Here is a 23,399-nt window from a genome sequence, read left to right on the forward strand (position 1 = left end):
CTTAAAAGGCTATAAACACTGTGGATGGTGTGATGTATTTACTGCAATTGTGTGATAGCTTTCTATAATGCACGTTAACAGGCAATGTATAGTCTGTCTTATTAATTTGGATTATTTTCAGCTTTGTGCGGACATATAACCTCTTTTTCTTGTACGCAGCAATCTGGTTGGGCTCCTATCGTATGCCCTATGAAGAGATTAAAAATGTCATCCTTGAAGTCAATGAAGAAGTGCTGACAGAGTCTATGGTTTCAGTGAGTCCTTTCATTTAGTAAATCTTTCTGCGCCCATTGTAGGATATGTGAAATAAATACCTCTTCTCTGTTCCACCACAGCTCCTCTTCTACCTCCCAGATTGCAGTGGGCAGATGCTGATGACTGGCATTACCATCTGTGCCCGTCTGCTCCGATCACACAAACTGTCACTTTAAAGAGCCTCTGACAACCTGAGTGTCAATTATAGTTTTCTATCATTGTGTAAACTTTTTAGTTCTTGTTGCCCAGAGATTTCCCAATGCTTATATAAAATGTAAGCTGAATTCTGTTTGGGTAATATGAGCAATAAGGTAACTTCAGTTTTAGTACTTGAGGGCTGAGAAGTCACAGACATTGAGTATTTATTCTTGTTCGTTTTACTCATTTGGTTATTGCCATTTTTTCCCCCATAGAACTTAATTAAGCAATTGCCAGAACCTGACCAACTGCAGCGGCTGGCAGAGTTTAAGGATGAGTACAATGACTTGGCCGAGCCGGAGCAGTTTGGAGTTGTGGTAAGGATGTTTTTCCTCTTTGGGAGGTTGGGTTCTGCAGCACATATAATCTTGTTTGTCCTTCAGTCTTTGCTGAGTCCTGCAATAACGTTAATGCATTACACAATAGTTTTTCGTGATGACAAGGCTGACTCCATCAGCAGTTATTCACTTCAGGAAAAGAACACTATTTTTATTATAGCGCAACGAGCATTGTCCGTAGACCCCGCTGGCCTATGTATTACTGGCAGTTGTGCCTGTCCTTTTGCTAACTAAAACCCAGAGAAAATCATGCATTTCATTCCATATTTACACAAAATTCTAATTAAAGGGGAAGTTTGGGGGGGGGGGGGGATGTAAACTGAAATCTGCTCAGCGTGATTAAAAAAAAAACATAAGAAGCACCTCAGCTGCAGCTTTAACAGCTCACAGCGGGGGCAGGTAAGTATGATACTCACCTCACTGGATTCGGCGTGTCCGCTCCTATGAACCAAGATGTTTACTTATGGGGCTCATAGGAAATGACAGCCACTAATTCCACATAGTCAATTAATTTATTTTTACATTTCTGGGAGGAATAGCAGAGGAACGGTAGAATGTAAAGCTAGTGGAGATGTGTCTGTAATATACATGTTACCTTTTTTCAGATGTGCACTGTCCCCCGCCTAAGACCTCGCCTCAATGCCATCCTGTTTAAGCTCCTCTTCAATGAACAGATTGAAAACATCAAGCCGGACATCGTGTCGGTCACGGCTGCATGTGAAGAGGTGAAGAAGAGCAAAAGCTTCGCCACCCTCCTGGAAATCACACTGCTTGTGGGCAATTACATGAATGCTGGATCCAGGAATGCTGGCGCTTTTGGGTTTGAAATTGGCTTCCTCTGCAAGGTAAGGAACGTCCGCTGTTATACGGGACATCAGCATATTCTAGAGAAGTGAATGACTGGTCTACAACCCTATGATGGTTTAGATAACCCTGGGGTGTCTTCTAGCTACAGAAGGCCATACAACAAATCGTATCTCGGCGGATCTTCACTTCTGGAAGATGTTGTTAAAAATGTTTTCCTGTTTATAATGCTGAAGAATCTCCGAAAGAAGAAAGTGGAGGAGAGGCGAGAGAGGCGCTGTCAGGTGTAGGATGATAGGATCAATGGACGGTAGTAAGGACCATGTAAATAGCTGGTTCCACTGTAAATGAACACGACAACATGGAGATCCTTTAAACACAACCAGCCAGATTGCCATGCGCGCACTTGTAGGGCTCCGGGCATGGCAAGTATGAAGTTATTTGTTCGGTACAGGGAATGCGTTTTGCAATCAGTTGCAGATAGTGAAACGCGTTGCTTGGCTCCCTAGAAGTGCGCTGCTGACACGTATCTTATCTTTTGGATACTGCTGGTCTCTTGGATCAGACTGGGAAGCCCCCGGGAAGGTTCTCTATACATTGGCCAAGCTGTGTGAAAGCCAGCTCCGGCAGGTGAGCGGTTGGCAGCGCTCACTCCCTGCCAAGTCATCTTTGCAGGTTCACACATGTGGCACTTTGTGCCTCATTTTATTTAGTCATAACATTATTCTGCATTCATTGCTTGTTTGTATATTTATGCCGCACCTATAGTGATGCTATTCTCCCCCCCCCCCCCCCCCCCCTTGTGTTTCCAAGTTGATTTTAGGCTATATTTTGTGATTTGTATATTTTAGGGTGCTTACTAGAGATGAGCGAGTATACTGGCTAAGGGCAATTACTCGATCGAGCATTGCCCTTAGTGAGTACCTGCCCGCTCGGAAGAAAAGATTCGGCTGCCGGCGGCGGGGGAGAGTGGGAAGGAACGGAGGGGAGATCTCTCTCTCCCTCTCTCCTCCCTGCTCACTGCCGCAACTCACCTCTCATCCACGCCGGCAGCTAAACCTTTTCTTCCGAGCGGCAGGTACTTGCTAAGGACAATGCTCGATCGAGTAAATGATGCTCGCTCATCTCTAGTGCTTACACATCTGTGCTGGAAAACCCTGCAGCTGAAATGGTTTATCCCTGAACAGATCAGTGCCGGCGGACCCCATTGACTATAATGGGGTCCACCCACTTTCCACCCGGCTTTTGGATTTTAAGTCGAAACTGTAGCGGAACTTCCAGCTTTAGTCATGTCTGATGAAGACTCCATTCTGGAGTTGAAAACTTTGTGTTCTTGCTTGTTTTGTTTGTTCTTGTTTTAAATAAATCATATAATTATTTTATGCCAGTTTGGCAACATATTTATCACTTCCACCTTGGAATAAGCAACTGCGGTAGTCAATTTAACTGTTTTGATTGGGTTTATTATTCTAAATTCTACATCTTTAAAAGTTTATGCCGTAGCAACAACCCTGGGCCATATGCACTATTACAGCAAACAGACATCATAGAGGAGAGTCTGTCACTTACTACCCCTCTCTAGAGATTACATAGACTGCTGTTCACCTGATTGGCTGGCTATGGCTTTCCTACTAACTCAGCGGGTTGCAGGGGACCTCGAGGGCTGCACCAGCTTGACCCATTACCATGGTTGCCCTTAGTTTTGTGTGATGCAATAACCTCTTTACAATGTCAGTCCATTGAGTATATAAATTGTACACTAATTAACCAGTAGTGTAAGTTTGTTAAAAGCTGTTTTTCTTTATAGCTTAAAGATACCAAGTCGGCCGACCAGAAGACTACCTTGTTACATTTTCTTGCTGAGAGCTGTGAACACGACTATCCTGACGCATTACAGTTCCCTGATGAGATGGTTCATGTAGAAAAAGCCAGTAGAGGTAACCAACATTAGGAGAAAGTAAACCTAAAGGCTCTGTACACCGTTGGGCACACTTTTGCAGCTTTTTTGTGTAAAAAAAAATTCATAAAAGCTTTTCCAAAAAGTGGGCGGGGCTTGTTGTTGCCCCGGACCGACAGATTTATCTATAATTTCTGGTGGAAATTATACTAGAAATGTACGCCAGCTCTGACATAGTGTACATTTCGGAAAAGGTGCACTGACCTGCTGGGATGCACTGAATACATGAGGAGGCGTTTGCATCAGGGGAAAACCTTACTGAGCTGGAACAGCAAATGCCGGTGTTTAGTAAATTTCTCCCATGTGTTGTGTATTGGAGATCACAGAAGTAAATATATAATTGCTGCATAAGGATAACAGATTAGCATATGGCGAACCTGTTTGATGCTGCAGTGCTGTAGCTGTAATAATGCAGCGCCCCCACTTTACAATGTAAGGCAAAGAAACCCTTGGCTACAATGTTCCTCGAAGCCCCCGTAGTTCTTCGTCATTCTTACGGAATCGTCTGCTGCTTTACAGCTGGTCCTCTAGCAGCATTACTGGAGCAATGATGAGAAGTTGTAGAGGGTCCTATGTGATGAGCATTTGGAGATCTGATATGACATATATTATGTGTTGTACGAGGAAAGTTGTTCTGTGATGAGAAAAGTAATTCAGTACAAACAGCAGGTTTATTAAATGTATTTGATTCTGTGTGTTCCTTTGTGAAGTGGAAGGTTTTTTGTTAGCATTTTGCCATTTTTCATTTTTTAATAGCCAGTAATAAATAAGACAATCTCCATGGGATAAATCAATCAGAAGCCACAGTCTAAACGTACGCAACCCAGCATGTATACAAACTATGATCCTCGTGAAAATATGTTGTACAATGACTTTGTTACTTAAAGACCTCCACTAACTTCATAAAAGCCATGGATTGTTACAATACAATAAAGGAAGCGCGACTCATCTGTTCATTACACCCACTGCTCCCCACCAGCTTTGTGGCTTTTATTTGTGTGGGTCTTGCAAAACTCCTGCAACAGGGTGACCCCCTTTAAGGCTGTCTGCACATGAACGGATTTGAATTGCGGAATCCGCATTCGGAACCCGCGTGGTTGATCCGCTGTAATATTCGCCCATTGAAAGGCATTAAGTTCCGTAGCTTCAAGCAGATGTACGTATGCGAATTGCGTTTTTTTTTTGTTTGTTTGCTTTTTCCCCGAGTGAAAAAAAAAGAAATTGCAGCATGCTCTATTTTCGCATGTATTCTGCATGGACGATCGAATCGCAGGCGCGGATTTGTAGGCGGATGTCACATCAGTTCTCTAAATGCTCATCACATAGGACCCTCTACAACTTCCCATATTTATACTATGAATAAAAGGAAACAGGAATACGGGGAAAAGACAGTGCCGGATAGATTTTTTTTTTACAGGGAAGAACACACCGTTGTCCAGGGGTGTAGCCGGGGTATTCAATATGGGCACGGTCATTGCTCTCCCAAACCAAGAGCAGTATGCCGTTCTGAAGGCGGTTCTAAGCTCTCACCACCACAAGAGCACAATGTCGTCTGGGCATTCTATTTTGCATAGAATGGGTTTGCCAGGGGTTTCGACTACTTTCTGATGTAATCACCTGCTTGGGATCTCTTTTCCGCGCAGCCGATATGCTGTGCATTCACATAGATCCAATCTGCAAACAATCACAATTCGTTTCCACGATGAATCGCAGGGTTTTCCCGGCGGAAACCTGTTTGTGGAATCCGAACCATTCGTGTGCAGGCGGCCTGAAATAGAAGCCAGCCCATCAATCAGCTGATTGTCATGGATCTGGCTTCAGGAACCCCCAGTAATCAACTGTTCGTATCAGTTAAAGTGGTTTTAGGCCACACAGGTTCCCTAGAGATAAAGTTTTACTTGCAAGCCACATTCAAAAGAATAGCTGAACATAAAAAAAGGCTGCATCCGCCATTGCGGGATCCACTCCAGCTCATGGAAAGGGGTCTTGAGTGGGAGGAGACATAATGGAAAGGGGTTGCACACTCGTAAGGCGTCCCCCTTTGTACAGGAGCCTATTAATTTATTTATTCTGTTACCTTTAAAATATGAAAGGCAACAAGTCTAACTGGAAGAAATGCCAACTGAATATAGAGGTGATCGTCACCCTCCCAGCCCATGAATGCAGAATATTAGTCCAGGGCAGATGAAAGCAGAAACATCAGTGACTGTTGCTGGTCAGGCTTTACGCCAGTTCTGATTAGTTTAACGACTTGATCCATTCATCCTCCCCTATGCTGAATGAATGTAGGAGGGGTGTGCCATCGCCTTTATTATGTGGCAACATGAAGTTTTGTGTTTCTTGGCATGTAGCAGTGTAGACACTTCTTTATATGTAACAGTCCCTTTTTTGTTTTATTGCAGTATCGGCTGAGACGTTGCAGAAGAATTTGGATCAAATGAAAAAACAAATCTCAGATCTTCAGCGAGACATTGAAAGCTTCCCCCCTTCCAACAATGAGAAGGATAAGTTTGTGGAGAAAATGACTATATCCTTTTTCCACTTTTAACCACTGCTGACTACTTGTTGTGAACGAGGGGTAGTTCCACAATAGAAACTATTCCACCACAATATGCAGTACTCTTTATAGCATCGGAAATTACATGGGCCGTCCAGAATTAGAAACAAAGCCACCTCTTGCCCATGCACCGTGCTGGCATTGCAGCTCAGCCCAATGTAGTTGAATGGGAATGAACTGCAATACCAAAGACAGCCCATAGGCATCCTGTCTAGTAGCACGTTGAACCTCCTTTGGGGCCATCAGACCTGCAGCTATTCATTGTGGAATACATACGTAGCAAAGTTTAACTTGATGCTCAGCACTTTAAATAAACTGAACTTTTTATTGTCTTTTCAATAGCTTTTCAGTGGCTTTTGTTGTGTTAAGAACTTGTTGCAGAAAGTTATCAGTTTTAGGTTACATTTTGCTACATCTGTAAATTCCACTAGATGTTGAAATCCTTCTGCGGGAATATTTGTCTAGAAGGACAGGAAGCTTCTTGTAGTTGCTGCAGATTAGATAGCGGTACGGTTCTGAGTAGCTGATGGGAAGAGTTCATTAATTCATGCTGCTGATGCCAAATTCTGATCTTCCCATCAGCATGGTGCAACAGCAATCTGGAGTCATCTGACCAGGTGGTGTTTTTCCTCTGGTCAGTGATTTCATTTTCGCCCACTGGAGTCTTGGCTTTCTGCTTCTTTTACATAGCAATGGCAATCAGACAGGTTATAACAGCAGATGACCAATCTGTGTGTTCGAACACAATTAGGTGGAGCATCAATATTCTATTCGGCTGCACCACATAGTTGTAAGACCGATTCTTGACTACCACTTCTGACCCCTGTTACACAAAGAAAAAAAAAACATTAGGTTGTCAGTTTCTGAACTCCTTGCCCAGCTAGTCTAACCCCCATGGCCATGCCTTGCTGGAGGTTGGATAGATCGACAAATCTGCCGATCTAATGTGGATACACACTGAAGGTGATCCACAGAAAACTGGACTGCCTGCTGCACTCCGAGGTCACATGTCTAAATTCCATACAGGAAACCCGCAATTGTGAAAGAGCAGCTGTTTCTGTTAAAGTGACCGTTCCGTGTGTGGGGCATTTTTAGGGTTGATTTGCTGGGAAGATGTAAGTGAACCTCATGTAATTTTTATCTATATCCCTTGACTTCTTTATTTCACATATTTGTCAAAGAAGCCCAAGAACAGTATACAAAGTTATGCATGATGCACGACAACATGGTGTCCTCGTTTCTAGAATTAGGGCAATACTTTGTGTTTGACCCTAAGAAGGTCACCATTGAGGAGTTCTTCCTAGATATGCACAACTTCCGGAACATGTTTGTGGTAAGGAATAAATGCCTACTGTTTACTGTCTGCTAAAATGTGTTGGCCTTGTTGTCCACAGCAACCAAACACCGCGCAATTATTAGCTTTCAACGTAACCCATTAGACACAAAGACTGTTTGCACCTTTAAAAAAAAAACCTGAAAAATTAGTTGGCCATTAAGTGTAATTTTTACATTTTTCCTTAGACATCGCCATATGAGGGCTTGTTTTTCGCTGAACAAGTTTGTATTTTTCAATTACAACCGATCCCGGGTTTATGCACTTTTTTAAATTCTTCGTTTGCTATTTTTGTGCGCACACTTTTTTTCTTTATAACAATTTGCGTTTGGTTGCCCCATTCCGAGAGCCGTAACATCTTTATTTTTCTGTTGATGGAGGTCTATAAGGGCTTGTTATTGGCGGGATCAACTCTAGTCTTTATTTATCCATTTTTTGGGAACGTATATAACATTTTGATTGCCGTTTTACTCCATTTTTTCCCGGAGGCCAGATTAACAAAATACCGTATATACCGGCGTATAAGGCGACGGGGCGTATAAGACGACCCCCCAACTTTCACCTTATACGCCGGTATTACAGTGGAGAAAAAAAAAAAATTCATTACTCACCTCCCACGGCGTTCTGTCGCGCTCCGGCAGGATGTCGCTCGCTCCGGCAGGCTGTCGCTCGCTCCTCGTCCCCGGCACAGCATAGCTTTCTGAATGCGGGGCTTGAAATCCCCGCTTCCAGAAAGCTAATACACACGCCGGCAGCCATGACATCATTGAATGGCTGTGATTGGCTAAAGCACACGTGGCTTCAGCCAATCACACTATTCAATGACATCATTGAATGGGTGTGATTGCTAACACGTGCGCCTTCAGCCAATCACAGCCATTCAATGCTGTCATGGCTGCCGGCGTGTGTATTAGCTTTCTGGAAGCGGGGATTTCAAGCCCCGCATTCAGAAAGCTATGCTGCGCCGGGGACAAGGAGCGAGCGACAGCCTGCCGGAGCGAGCGACATCCTGCCGGAGCGCGACAGAACGCCGTGGGAGGTGAGTAATAAATTTTTTTTTTTTACACTTTTTTTTTTTTTGTATTACCGGCGCATAAGACGACCCCCGACTGCAGAGCAGATTTTTCGGGGTTCAAAAGTCATCTTATACGCCGGTATATACGGTATGCAATTCTTGTATGCGTGTTTTTTGTTTTTTTTTTTTATCTCTAACAGCGCTCAACATGCAGTATAAATAATATGTTAAATTCTGTAGGCCATTAGGATTATGTCAATACAAGATTTATACAGTTTTTGGTTTTTTTATTATTTTTTTTTTTTGTTTATCGCTGCATTCAAAGACCCCTAAAATTTTTGGTTTTTGTCAATGACGCTATTATGTCATGTAAAAAGGGTTTGTTTAGTTTTTTTGCTGGATGAGTTTAACTTCTTAGTGACCGCCGATACGCCTTTTGCTGGCCTCCCGTGCTGGGCCTTATTTCACACGGCTGTCAAAATACAGCCTCCCTGTGGAATAGAGCACAGACCCAGAGGGTGTCACAGACCAGGCTATCACCTACTGGCGGTAGGTGGGAGTCTGGAGCACACACTGGGGCTGCGATTTGCAGTCTCCAGTCATCTCTCTCGCTCTCTGCCCCACTCACCCCCGAGCCTGCTCGGACCAGTAAGCAGTTACTCGAGAAGAGCAATGCCCGCGCGAGTAACTGCTTGATCCGCGCGTGCTCGCTCATCTCTAGTTAAGAAATAAAAATTGAGCTCTGCTTGGTTAACCTGGGCAGCAGGGCTAGTTTATTTTTCGGGGGGTAGTTTTGATAAATGTTAGTAATATGTAGCTTGCATTGTTGCTGTGAAAACAATAGTTTTGCATGCATACTGTATTTTTCTGCCCATAAGGCTGAATAAGAACCTAAAAGAAGAAACCATGTGAGTGCAATTTTTTTTTTTCTGGGACAGTCAAAGATGCGCCAAATTTAAGGCATGCGCCTGTTAATAAATTTGCGGCTTCTTTCTCCAGCATACAGAAACGTCAGTCCCCATAAATTCCTTATGTAGTGCTGTGATGTCTGGTTACTCCGATAACTACATTTCACTGCAAGCTGCAGCAGACATCAGGGCCTCATCATAGCCTGTCATTTGGGCTGCAACCTCACAGATCTGGTTAACCCCCAGGATAACCGGAGACGGACAGTAGCACACGAGGGGAAGAGTTTAGCAGTAAATATATGACGTCTTTATCCATTTCTAAAGTTGTTTGCAGACTTTGTCGAAATCTCTGACAATCCCTTTAAGAGAGCCTACCTCTGGGTAACCTATTCCCTTTAAGCTTAATTAAGGCCAGGCAATCGTAAACTGTGAGCTAATTCTTTTACAGGTTCTTTTCTTATAAAACCTTATTAATTTTGCATGTAGCAAGCTCTCAAGGACAATCAGAAAAGACGTGAAGCTGAAGAGAAACTCAGGCGAGCCAAGCTGGCCAAGGAGAAGGCTGAGAAGGAGAAACTGGAGAAACAACAGAAGAAAGAGCAACTAATAGACATGACTGCAGGTAAATGTCTCCAGCTGTCTGTACATGTGGTGACCATTCATATCGCTCAGCAAAATAATTTATAATGATCCGAAAATTGGGATCAGAACAGGCAAAAATTTGTATTTGTTGAAAACCATAAAATGTTTTTGTGGAAGCATTTTAAACTTAAGACCCATTTACACGCAAAGATAATCCTTCAGAGGACTGGAAGATTTAGCGATCTATTTGCATAAAGTGTTAATGAACATTAACACTTAATCATTTGCATGTAAAAGGGCCTCCAGGAGCTGTTTGCAGAGCCCAGCGTGTGATTAATCACACACCCAGCTGTGTAAACAGCTGCATTGTTTTGCTTGTGGCTGCCAGCAGATTGCTATCTTATACTAGCAGGGTAATCTGCGGTCTAGTGAGAGATAAATGTGTTTGCTTTATCTCTCAGTAGTTGAACGATGGATTTTAAGTTCACCTTAAACTTATTGTTCAAACGAAAAGTGCCCGATGCCCGCGTTTACATGTAATGATTATCACTCATTTTCGGTCATTTGAACGAATTTTGAGCGATAATCGTTACGTGTAAATGGGTCTTAAGGGAATCTGCCAGTGGTTTCTACCCTTCTAAACTCACTACAAGAGCAGGGAATGACGGCAATTTCCATAAATAACTTGTTCCTTTTTGAAAGCATACCTGTGTAAAACACGTTTTATAATCTCCAGTGCTATATGCTAATGCATGTGTTCTGGTCCAGTGGGTGGGCCCAGACCATATCCTCTGACCAAGGTTTTTAGCATAAGCCTATCCACCTCGGCTGCTGAGTACCATGTCACCACGGAGCACTTTCATTACTCACACATGTGTTCGACACTTAAGATCCCTTTACACAGGACGACTGTCGGGCAAACGATGCCCAACACTCGTCCCTGTGTCTCCACGCTCCTGTGGTCCTGCACAGGAGCTAGCAGAGCAGGCTGGTTCACGGAGCGGCCAGCAGGGGGGCGGGGTCAGTGCAGGAGATTTCTCTCCCCTCACTCCCCCACCCCCCTCCATTGAGATACACAGCGGCCGTTCGGTACTGAACAGCCGCCGTTTAAACTAAACATTGAGTGATGAGCTTCATAGCTCATCTTTTATGCTGCATAAGCTATTAAGCTCATCGTTCAGCTTAAACAGCCGCCGTTCAATAGTGAACGGCAGCTGTGTAATTTCAATGGAGAGGGGTGGGGGAGCGAGAGGAGAGAAATGCACTGCCCCGCCCCCCTGCTGGCCGCTTCAGGAGCCAGCTTGCTTTTCTAGCTCCCGTGCAGGAGCACGGGAGTGAGGAAGCACAGGGACGAGTGTCGGGCATCGTTTGCCCAACAGTCGTTCCGTGTAAAGGGACCTTTACAGACTAGTGTGCAGCTCACGTATCCCTTTTGTGGGCAGATTCATCACTCCCATATGCACATGCGCCAGTCCACGTACTTCTAGCGCATGTGTTAGAAATCAAAACACTCCATGGATGATGTGGTACTCATCGGCAGAGGTGGGCTTAAAACTCCGTCCAGAAGAGGTGGCCCGGGATCACTGGCCCAGAAGATTTTACAAGAGGTTTTACACAAGTACGCTTTCAAAAAGATAGCAAAGTTATTTATGGAAATTGCTGTAATTCCCTGGTCTGCAGTGTGTAAGGAAGAAACCGCTGACATGGTCCCTTTATAATTCTACATAACCTTTAATCCCATACAAGCATTGGGGCCCACAGTACCTTTCTAAAGGGGTTGTCCCACAAAATGAACTTTTGCATAGGTGATAAATATCTGAGGAGTGAAGTTTGATCACTTTGACTCCCACCGATCCCATGGACCAGGGTCCTGATTGTCTTGTAATGGATGGAGTAGCTGTCATGTGTGCGCAGTACCACTCCAATTATTTCTATAGGATAGCGACAGATAGCTGAGTACACTCAAACACCTCAAAATGAATGTCACACTGGACCACAGCTCCATTCATTTGGGGATCTTCAGGACTCCCATTCTCATGGTTGATGGAGCCCCAGTGGACCTTTTTTTCCCACTGCCTGCTCAGCCTGCTGTAACAGCATACACTAAGCCATACTTTTCACACTCCGCTGGCCCTACTGTTCCTATGGTGCCCAGATGGCCGATGGTCTTCACTTTTGGGTGCTGAACGATGATTGCATAAATAACAATAAAAGGGTTGTCCAGTTGTAAACTATTTATGGTCAGTCCTGGGGATGGGTCATCAATGATAGATTAGTGGAGGTCTGCCACCTGGGATCACTGTTCACCAGGTCAGTGCACAAGGCTAATTTCTGCAGGAAGTGAGCTTTGTTCTCTCTGCAGTTGAGTGACTCGGTAATACATGCAAACTTACCATTGTAGTGAATCAACCTGGGTTACTGCAGAGATGACTGAGATTCTGCTTCCTGCAGAAATCACCTCCGTTCATGAGCACACGCCTAACCATCAGCTGATCAGTGGGGTTCCTGGCCCATAGACTCCTCTTGATCTAAGATTGATGGCCTGGTCTATGGATAGACCATCAGTAGTTTAAAAGTGGACAACCGCTAAGTAAAAATGTGGTCCTCCAATGCTAATCTCAAAGGCGAGAGATACAAGCAGGATGACTCTTGTATACATGATACATTCCTAGGGATCTGTATGTGAAACGTATCCATATCTACTAGTACAGAGTCCACCCCCAGCCTCCCATTTCCTGGAGATTGGTGTACAAGGTTACTTGATCCTTATTTGTATAAAACCTCACAACTCTAGAAGAATGTTTTCTTTAGAACCGAGAATTCCTTTCCAAGCAGAAAGTGTAAAAGGTCATGTTCCCCGATCCCCCAGAGGGCTCCTTCCTGGTTTCCATTACACATTTACTGTGCTGCCATTAGTCACATTTTCTTTATAAACTTTTTAGAGACCATTATTGATCCTCTGTATATTGTCCACACGTCCTATTAAAGCTGACAGCATTCTGACCGCCGCAGTCAATGTAAACGCTTAGTAAGCAATTCTAGAACTCCTTATATTGCTATTGACGTCTCATCAGTGGTGCATAAAGCTGAGGATGACTTTAGGAGATTTTTGTTTGGCCGTTGAGATGTTTCCACTTCATAGAAGAATGCAGTTTGTTATTCATGAGGCGGATGTTTCCTGTGGAGCTGCTCCATGATGAAGGCCAGATGCTCCTTCCAGCTTGTGTCTGGAGCCCTAATACAACACAGCCCTCCTAATATTACATAAGTCTGTGCTGCAGAGTCCGCATCCAGATCAAAAGGGGCTTCTCAGCTAATTGGTTTTTAAACTGCAGGTACCCTTACAAAATAATGAGAGAGCAGATATTTACGGGCTCTCCCGTTCTCTCTTTAGGTCCTCAGGCAGATTTGATTTGCGGAATCTGTACGTGTCACCTTTGCGGAAGATCCGCAATTCAAAGCACCCCTAGGGAAGCATTGGCACCGCAACTGACTTTAAGCATGAGGATTTGATTTGCGGACCGTTTGGTGCAGAAAACAAATCGCAGCGTGCTCCATTTCAATGCGGATTCCGTGTGGACGGGCTCAATAGAAGTCAATCGGTGCGGACGATCCACAGTGCATCCGCAAATCAAATCCGCAGCGCACCCACAGTTGTAAGGCTAAAATCAATTAGGGAGGTGGGGGAAAGGCTGGGAGGTGAGATTACAGTTTTTTTTCTACGCAAATGATCTGCGGTGCATCTGTGCAGAAAAAAAAATTGCATCTCCAATGGAACGCATTTAAAAATAATTTCCGCACTGACACGCAGGTATTCCGCTGCGGAAATCCGTGTGCACCATGGGCATGAGGCCGTAGATGATGCTTCCTTCATGCTTTGGACACACTAGGTTTAATAGGAGCCGACCGTTCACTAGTAACCGCCTTTTCTATACTAGAACACCAAAGTTGTTCTACCACCAGGGACATTTAAATGAGTGTGAAATATTTTTTCCTGTTTTCTAAACCTCCTGGGGTGCATCTTATAGTCCGCAAAATGCAGTACAGCAAATAGATGTTGTTCTTTGTACAGATGTAGCAAGTTTAACTTGACACTTAGGCCGGCTGCACACGAACGGGTCGGATTCTGGATGCGGTATCCCGTACCGGAATCCGACCCTGTGCTAGGCTGGCGTCCGTGCATACCTGTCATTTTCTGTGCTGCATATAGTCTGGACATCTCGCCGTCTGACAGGTGCAGTACAGATCTTTCCTTTTTTTTTTTTTTTTTTTTTTTAAATCCCTGCTTTCCCCTGGAATCTGCAACCTTTCCGCAGTGTCAGTTGCGGATGGGCTGTGAGTCGGGTGGCTTCCATTGACTTCAATGGAATCTGTCTGCTCAGAATTCACTCAAAAACAGAGCATGCCATGATTTTTCCTCCGTGAGCGGAAAGTTGCAATTGAGTTCCGCTCATGTGCAGAAATGAGCGCTTTCCATAGCAAGCTATGGAAGGTATTTGCTGCGGATCCCAGAGGCAGACTCGCACTGCAGATTCTGCAATCCGGTCGTGTGCAGCCGGCCTTAGGCCTCATGTCCACAGCCGGATTTTCACTGGTGAATTCCGCAGCAATAACCCTCCATAGCATGCTATGGGAAAATGATTTTTCATGCACACGAGCGAAAACCAATTGCAGTTTCCACTGGTGGATGCAAAATTGCAGCATGTTCCATTTTACTGCGGTTCCTGTACAGGCAGCTTCCATTGAATTCAATGGAAGCCGTCCGATATGTGACCCGTCCACAACTGACACTGCGTACGGGCCGCGGATTCCACGGGTAAAGCTTGAGTTTAAAAAAAAAAAAATTTCTGTACTGTGCCGTTCCTCACTTCCGCATACATCCGCAGTGCAGAACTTCAAGACACGGACAGGCACCCATGGTCGCGGGCGCAGGCGGATTCCATGTGGGATTCCCCAATGCGAAATCTGTGCGTGCCCATGGACATGAGGCCTTAATGTGTTAAACAAACTGTGGCACAGAACTCTTTCGTCTTTTGTGTTTGGCTTTTGTTCTGATGAGATGACTTGTTGCAGCAGGTTATTGGCATTGGCTTCGGCTTTTCTACATCTCTCTAATGAAAAGTTATCCAGTTTTCCAATATACATTCTGTATGAAGTCCTCATTTTCCAGATACCTTCTTACTGTCATTGCTCGCTCTCTGTGGCTCTGGTGGCCATGTTATCCGTGACCTGTCCTGGTCCTGTGATCGGCACACAAGGACATCCATTGCTCATTATAAGAGTTTTGTGCCGTGAGAATAAACCATGACCATTCCTATTGAATGACAGGAAGCCGATCTGTTGAAACTGACTTATGCAGAAATGTATATGGGGGAAATGATCTAATGTCTCCTAATACAAAGAATAAAGTTCCGGCTGCTCTGCAGTGTTATCCCTGTAGTTGTGTGGCCAGCCTGTGTCTTATTACACATGGCCCCTGTAGCTGAGGAACCTACATATAAGACGTGTGAACTCCACCTTTATGCAATAACTCATTAAAAACCATCAGATGCAGATAGGATTAAAACCGTGCAGAAATTGAATTAATGTAGTTCTCTGTTGTCTCTGGGTTCATGTAAAGTACACCTTGCCTTATTTGCCTATTAGACGTGTCCCTGTGAGTGCTGTCACGGTTGTAACAGTAGCCCATTTACATACAGATAACACAGCATAATATCTGTTTATTGAATAGAATATTCAGCCATCTTTTCTGTGAAGCCCTGTAATGTAGGTCATTGTTTATACCCACATTCTGCCACCAGATGGCGACATTGGCAGTCAATTCCTTTCTGCAGTCAGTGTGCCAATGACAGATGTTCTAATATATGTTTCGAGATTCAGGTTTCACATGTTGCTATGGAGATGGGGAGGCAAGGACACTGATTACTGGAGGGTTAACTGTTGGCTTCCTGGAACACAACCGTCATTTAGAAAATTCCCTTCCCATCCGCTGAATTACTAAGCAGCCTTAGGACTATTACAAAGAGCCAGGGTAGACGTGTGACCCGATGGGAGAAACCATGAGATGCAGAAGAGTGCAGGATGATCTGTGCTTAGTACATAAAATATTGTACCATTGCACTATGTGACCATGTTTAATGTAACTTGCTCCTTTAATCAAAAGAATGATTTAGAAAATTGCTAATTACGCTTTTCTTGCTTTGGAAGAGTTTTCGTTTTTGTCCAGCAGAGGGAGCATGGATCTAGTTATTTCTTTTTGCTACAATGTAACCTTTCACCTCCCTCCCTCCCCCTTTCCTGGGCTTGTGCATTGCAGACAGAGGGGAGGATAATTCTGCACTGCAGTGAAGGCCATAGAGAAACGTCAGGGAGAGGTTCCCATAACTCATGCTATCACCCTCCTCCTCCTGCTTTGGGCATCCTTCCAGACTGTGGGATTTCTTCCTTTTGTCTAGCTGATTCATGGAGCCTCGTAAGAGACACGTGCTGAGCGTCTTTATATACTGACTGACGGAACGCACGCATATAGAAATGTTCTGCATATGGTCAGGAGATGAAATCCAGTAATGTAACCTATTCTATATGGTGCATTCTGTGCCGATCAAATAAATGACCCCTCCCGCTATATCCGTACAAGCTGTATACATGGCAGGAAAATATCACTGACCCAAATGTGTGTTGGTGCATTCAGCCGTCTGCGCTGAGAGCAGAATGCACATACACATGTATTCATGCACACTGTGATTCCCCTCTAGGCCTGTACAACATCTTGGCATCCCGCCCCGTCCACAGCTAATGTAGCTTAATGGCAGATTTCAAAAAGCCAGAAATAACATATAAATAGGGGTCTGATTGGAGAGATCGTGTAGAAATCACCAGCGTGCATCATTAGCAGGACAGGGTTACTGCAGGGAGGCAGGCTGCAATATACGTTGCACATGAAAAGGTATGATTGTATAAGGCTAGTTTCACACGAGCGATAGCAATTTGGCCGCAAGAAAATCGCATCTTTGTTCCTGTGATTTTTGAGCGTTGGCGATGCTTTTTTTTTTTTTTTTAGAATAATCTCGCATTGCAGCCGCCTGCGTTAAGATCGAGTGAGAAAAATCGTGATTTTTTTTTTTTAATGCAAGAGTCAATCGGACTTTCTAATGTTAAAATTGCATCGCAGATGGCAAGGAATCCATTGTAAATCATTGGTTTCATAATTTGCTTTTTTTACTGACTCTCGCATCAAACGAAAATTGCACTATTTTTTTTCTCGCCCGTGTGAAACCACCCTAATTAGAATCTTACAAAGCAAACCGATATTCTTCACACCTACATATGTAAAGGTTTGTCTGCAGATTTCTAGCTGTCCCATTCTATAATCAGTAGCGGCTGTGATCGTGTAGTATATCTGATGACGCTGCTTGGGTTCCTGCTTGTCGGAATTGATGCCAGTCTGAATGCATTTAATCCACAGTGTGATTTATGTTGTCTTTGCAGCGGGTGATGAGACGGGTGTGATGGACAGTCTACTAGAGGCCCTGCAGTCCGGAGCCGCCTTCAGAAGAAAACGAGGTCCACGCCAAGGTAATCTCCAGAAGTTCAAAACTGTGTTGTCTGCTTCATTCTGAAACTTCACATGAAACAGATCCCTTTATTATTTTGTGCTCAGAACTTTACTGAAGTAGATGGTTGACTTATTAATAAATCCCGGCTGGTTTGGAGATGTTACCTGAAAGGTGAGCTATTTTAAAGGGTATCCCCAGCAAGTGATAACCTACTGCTAGGATACACTGGCACTTTGTGATTGTTCGGTGAGAATAGAGGCATTGCAGTGCTGATGTAGCGCTATAGTCCCCTCATTGTGGCTGGCTAAGAGTAGGGCTCCAGTCTCAGCAAATACTTTTGTATTGTCAAATTGTTGTGTCATTTACAGGGCAAGATGAGTGATCACCTTGCCGTGCGAGCGGAGAATGCAGAAGACAAACTGGGTGTCCCCGCTTGTCTTCTGCATACAGCTGTTTCCCACTCCGAGCGCCCGGCTGTTACACAGCCAAGCGCTCGGAGCGGAGGATGCAGAAGTCAAGTGGGGTGTCCCTGCTTGTCTTCTGCATCCAGCTGTTTTCTGCACGGAGCGCCCGGCTGTTATACAGCTCAGCGCTCTGTGCGGGGTATGGAGAACGCAGCTGGACCGCTCTGTTCTTCTGTGTTCAGGGAGCGGGATACAGCTGAAACAATAGTATCAGCTGTATCCCGCTGTGAATCCCTGATAAGGCTCATCGTCTTTCAGCATGCTGAAAGACAACAATGAGCGACGGCATATCGAAAACTGCATGATTTACGTGTAGTTACACACAAGGATTATTGCTCAAAAGACGGCTTTTGAGCGATAATCGTTGTCTAAATGGGCCATTACTTAAGGCCCATTTACGTGGCACAATTATGCAAACCGATTAGTAGATTGAGTGCTTTGCATGATAATTATTCGGTGTAAGCACAAGCAGAGAGAACGATCAACGATAAATCGCTAATCGGATCTTTCATGCAGACCCAAAACTCATCAGCCTGCTGCTGCATCATACTGTGTAAACAGGCAGTCATTCAGCTATGAGCGACTGCCTGTTTACTGTGAATGGAGGCGGGCGGAACAATCTGTGGCTCGCTCTGCTTCCAATCACTGTGCCATGAGCACTCCTTTGTGAAAGCACAGGAGCGACCCTTGCTGGGATGGCTGGATACTATAAAAGAGCCTCTGCGCAATGTGCACATGATCAAGATCTTATAAGAAATAGTGGTACAAATGAAAGGGGTTTTCTAGGACAGTACTATTGATGACCTGTCTTCAGGATAGGCTATTAGTATTAGATTTGCTGTGGTCTGGCACCTCAGCCAATCAGGTAGTGTTCTGATCCATTTTGCGGGTGCCAGGATAGTGTAGGTCCTGGAAGTCCATTTAACAACTTAGCAGCTCATAGTAAAACTATAGTAATGGTACTTGTGATTTCCGGTGAGCTAATTTGAAGGTGACAACCAAGATAAGCTCACAAAGAATGCCTATATCTTCTGAAAGCACATCAAATTTTAGAGCAAAGCTTTGGTTTGCAGAGCTCCACGTGTGAAGTTTTATGTCGGATGAATAACAGAGGATCACCAGTTCTTGATGTATTTTCAAATTGCAGATCATTCCATACACAAAAGCTATTCATAAATCGCCTTTATAAGCAAGATACATTTCACTTTCCTTTGTGTGTTCCAACATGATTGAACAGGACGGTTTGCCGTTGCACAAATAATGAGTCTTTCTCCCAGCATCTGCAGGTTAATGAGTCACTGCAGGGTGCGGTAGGTGCTCGGCCTATAATTCGTGTTCCCCAATCTTCTCTGCATTGATGGCTTTCATCTTTGGATTAATAACGCATAATTATACAAAGATGCAACCCAACCAGCATTATGGAGCAGCAAGCTGCTGTATACCTATAGCAAGCCATGAGAGTTTATGTACATGAAGGGAAAGCTCCATTCGCTAGGGGCCACTCACACTTTTTCACTGTCACTGGGTTCCATTTTTGAGGATTCAGATATAACCAGGGGACATGGTGAAAAACAAAGTCACCTTATCACCTGTAGAAAGTGGGGTTTAACCACAAGGCTACTATGTATCCTATCGCCTTATATGAGCCAATTTATGGGTTGATGGATATCGTTAGTAGTAACACTCACAAGCAAAGACCATGATTTGAAAGTTTGAACATGTCACATGCAGGTCGAGTTTTCCAGTCCTCCTCCTTAGTCATTCCCGTTTTCTAAGCAGTAGGAACATCTCTCTAGCATTGAGGCCTCGCTCACATGAACGTGGTTTTAGTGCATTATAGGCATGTGAAGAGATCCCGTCTACTAGAACTAATGGTTTCCTATAGAACCATTCATATGAAGGAATTTAGACATGCAAAAAAACTTGCATGTAACAAAGATTGGGCATACGACTGCAATGCCCGCATCGAAGGTCCATGCTGCAAGAAAGGATAGGACCTGACCTGTCTTTGGTGTGAGCTGCGTGGGAGTTTCCATAGACTACTATGGGAGCTGGATAACGCGCACCACCAATCGTGTGAATGGGCAATTTTACTGCTAAGTAAGCTTGAGACTTAATAGCTGGAAATCGCCCATTCACACCATTTTTAGTACAGTTTAGCGACGATCTTTTAACGCACCTAAAATGTGCTAAAGCCACGTTCGTGTGAACGAGTCCTAAAGGGGTATTCTGAACCAAAAAATATATATAGACAAGGTAGGGTTTAAAATGGAAAAATCAGCCATACTCTCCTAATGTAGTTCTTGGTTCCATTGCCGGCTACTCCGATACTGGAAGAAGCTGCAGTTGGCACATGCCGTTCACTGTGCACATGACCGCTCAGCCAATCAGTCTTCAGCGGACACGTGCCGTTCATGGTAACCTCACCGCTGAAGCCTGTGATTAGCTGATACAAAATGATTGGCACGTTCTTCTTCTTCCAAGGTCAGCGCAGTGGGGCTCCGGGCTTCTGTGTTGCACCAGAAAGCTACTAAAGAGGTGATGATGGCTTATGTTTCTATTTTCAATCTCTGTCTATAGAATAGTTTTTTTCACTCCGCTTTTGAGATAATGCGTTTTATCTTATAAAGATCCCATTTTCCACCAGTTTACACCAGAGATTTAGCCAGTGAATGACTGCACTGTATATTTTTCACAGGGACACGGGATGAAGTCATGGAGGGTTTCCTGTGGTCATGGTCAGACATACAAGGACGCCGTTGTTCGGTGTCAGCGGGTTAACAAGATGATAAAGTATTAATTAGTCACCGTTGTGTAGTTAAGAACAAGTCCAGTGTGTAGCTCGTCCTCCATGGCCAAATGATGGCTCCAAGTGCTACCAGCCCCAGGAGATATTGCATGGTCTACAATAGCACATTCTAGCAGAGTTGTACTGGAATTTCTATTGGCATATGGGACAGGTCGGCGGTCTCTTAATATTCTATTTCTTCCCAATAGACTCTCTCCTGTCCCTCAGTGAGGAGGAGGAGCAGGCACCAGACCTGGTAACGCTGGGTGCATTCGTGTGATGTGTTTGTGCCAATAACAATTTGTCCTTTTTATTTTATTTTTATTTTTTCATTATTCCCCCCCGATTGTATTGTGTTAACAGCATTTCAGATAACATAGTTGGCAAAGCATGACATTGTACAGAGCCAAGTTAACACTTAGGGATTACTGGCATAGAGTTGCATTTATTGACTAAAGTCCTCGTTTTTGTAATTGCCCAATTTCCTTCTAATCCATTGAACGTGCAGATGTAGCAAACCTTAACTTGACATCTAATGCATTATATGATAACTCAACTATAATATACTACGATGCTATAAATTGAGTTATTACAAGGCGTCAGTCACGTTAACGATTGCTATATCCATAGTTAATTTTAACGGATACCAAAAATGATACATAATTGGTCCCCGGAGCCGAGTTGCCAGTTGCATTTCTCAAACCACATGCTAATTTTGATATTACAGACTCATTGACAAAGGTATTTAAATATTCAATAGAGTTTCAATTTAGTTTGTTCCAGACCATGTGTCGATGGTGATTGGCCTCCAGAGTCACCTGTTTGTTCTATTGATTAATGAACAGTCTATCAAAATGCATAAAAGCCAATGGGACCACAATACACTGCCACCAAGAGTTGTGGTAGACTGTAAATTCAACACGTTTTTAGTTTGCAGTCCGTGGGCAATATTATTTCTTACCATTGACATAGTGACCGGCTTGCATAGCAGAAATCACTTTGTAGCATTGACCTTTATAAAACCCGGACTGCTATTTTCTCCCTTTCTAATCTATGAAAGGAAAAAGAAACTTGAGTTACCAAATTAATGGAGTCTTGCCCATTTTCTTAATCATGTCAACGCTATAAACACAAGATAAAAGTAACTTGGTTCTTCAGTATTGCATGCAAACTACTTTGTAGTAAATCTCTTGCTGACCCAGATCCATCCTTAGCAATACTCTGTGTGATTAAAGGTCGAATTGAGCCGCCATTGGGAACCAGTAATTAGAAATCTCTTCCTGCTTGCTGTGTTGCTTGTTTGCGGCATGATGCATGGCCATGTTCTCGTGTATGTATTACCACTCACGATGCATATTCTATCTTTCATAATTCTTCTTGGTAAACTACAGACTAACACAGCCAAATACTCTAAATATTTCCTCTTGTTTAGCAATACTCACCCTAGTATTACTTCTCTGTATAACAAACTCATCTGATCTTTACTAATCTGCTCTTCAGCCTGAACAAGGGGATTGGTTTTTAATGTGAGCCCTACATCAATGACAGATGAAACCGTAAAGAATGGAGAAGATTTTAAAAGCCCCATACAGGTTTGACAATGGTCTTCCAAACCTGCCAGTTTCAGCAGGACTAGACAAGACTTGTATGGGTGTCCGCTAACTTTCCTCCAACAGATGTCCATACCAACATGCCAAATTTGAGCATCTGATCTTTTTGCCACGAACCCCATCCCACCCCCGTCTCCCCCATCGGCAGAGCTGTCTGGCTCCAGCTTTCTCGGGATGAACACTTGGCCAAACCAAACGTTTGTATGTATCAGAGAATTGGGAGATGTAGCTGATGGGAGAACAAGTGTTTAGCCGTAGTTCATGAGGCCGAACAAGTGTTTAGCCGTAGTTCATGAGGCCGAACAAGTGTTTAGCCGTAGTTCATGAGGCCGAACAAGTGTTTAGCCGTAGTTCTTGAAGCTGTAAGGGCATGTTAAGGCCAGATGTGGTCATTTCGCAAACCTGTCCTTCAGCGATTGGGATCAGGCTCTTCAGAGTTGTATTTTGCTGAGTGAAGAAGGCAGGGAGATATTTCTTTGCTGCTTGATGTGGCTCATGTTGGGTTGTGCTGTGCCATTGCATGTCTATTTGTGCATGTATTTAGCATGATTGCATCTACTTGCTTTGCCTTTAGCAACCTTTAACCACTAGTTTTTTCTGCAGGAGCTCAAAAGATCAATAACCCAAGTTTTGTGGACGTTTTCATTCCAGCATCCAGTCATTTGGATGTTCAAATTTGATATCTTAAATTCTCAATCTCCATAGGTGAAAAGCCGAAATAGTTTAGATTAGTTACCGGCTGATCAGCTGATCTGTGGGTGTCCACACATTTCCTTTACAGGGTCAAGGGAAATGTAGTATTGTGTGGTATTCAAACTGCAACACTAAGGCCAGCTTTGCAAGAGCGTAGGCGCAGTTGTGTGTGTTACTGTATTTTCGTTTGCGCATATCATGCGTATTTGCATGCACAAAAACACTCGCAAGCATTCTCCCATTGATTTCAATGGGCAGTTAAGCTAGTTTAATGTGCTGTGTTTTTGCAGAATACGCAAGAAAATAGAACATGTTCCGTATTTATTTGCGCAAACGAAATG

At 43.8% G+C, this 23,399-nt stretch overlaps 1 protein-coding gene across 3 annotated transcripts in view; it reads left to right on the plus strand.

Annotated features, from left to right (window-relative positions):
* Positions 1 to 23,399, plus strand: part of DIAPH1 (diaphanous related formin 1) — a 231,586-nt gene that overhangs the window by 200,574 nt on the left and 7,613 nt on the right. For 2 of the 3 annotated variants that reach the window (XM_066590631.1, XM_066590632.1), the window contains 8 exons: positions 160 to 254; positions 669 to 770; positions 1,397 to 1,636; positions 3,403 to 3,532; positions 5,955 to 6,079; positions 7,278 to 7,442; positions 9,852 to 9,987; positions 17,436 to 17,522. In XM_066590631.1, coding sequence (XP_066446728.1) covers positions 160 to 254; positions 669 to 770; positions 1,397 to 1,636; positions 3,403 to 3,532; positions 5,955 to 6,079; positions 7,278 to 7,442; positions 9,852 to 9,987; positions 17,436 to 17,522 — 1,080 coding nt within the window. Of the gene's footprint in view, positions 1 to 159; positions 255 to 668; positions 771 to 1,396; positions 1,637 to 3,402; positions 3,533 to 5,954; positions 6,080 to 7,277; positions 7,443 to 9,851; positions 9,988 to 17,435; positions 17,523 to 20,964; positions 21,012 to 23,399 lie in introns of all 3 variants that reach the window. The other variant, XM_066590633.1, reaches the window with a different exon arrangement.

This window comes from Eleutherodactylus coqui, chromosome 2, assembly GCF_035609145.1.
Source record: "Eleutherodactylus coqui strain aEleCoq1 chromosome 2, aEleCoq1.hap1, whole genome shotgun sequence".
Taxonomy (NCBI): domain Eukaryota; kingdom Metazoa; phylum Chordata; class Amphibia; order Anura; family Eleutherodactylidae; genus Eleutherodactylus; species Eleutherodactylus coqui.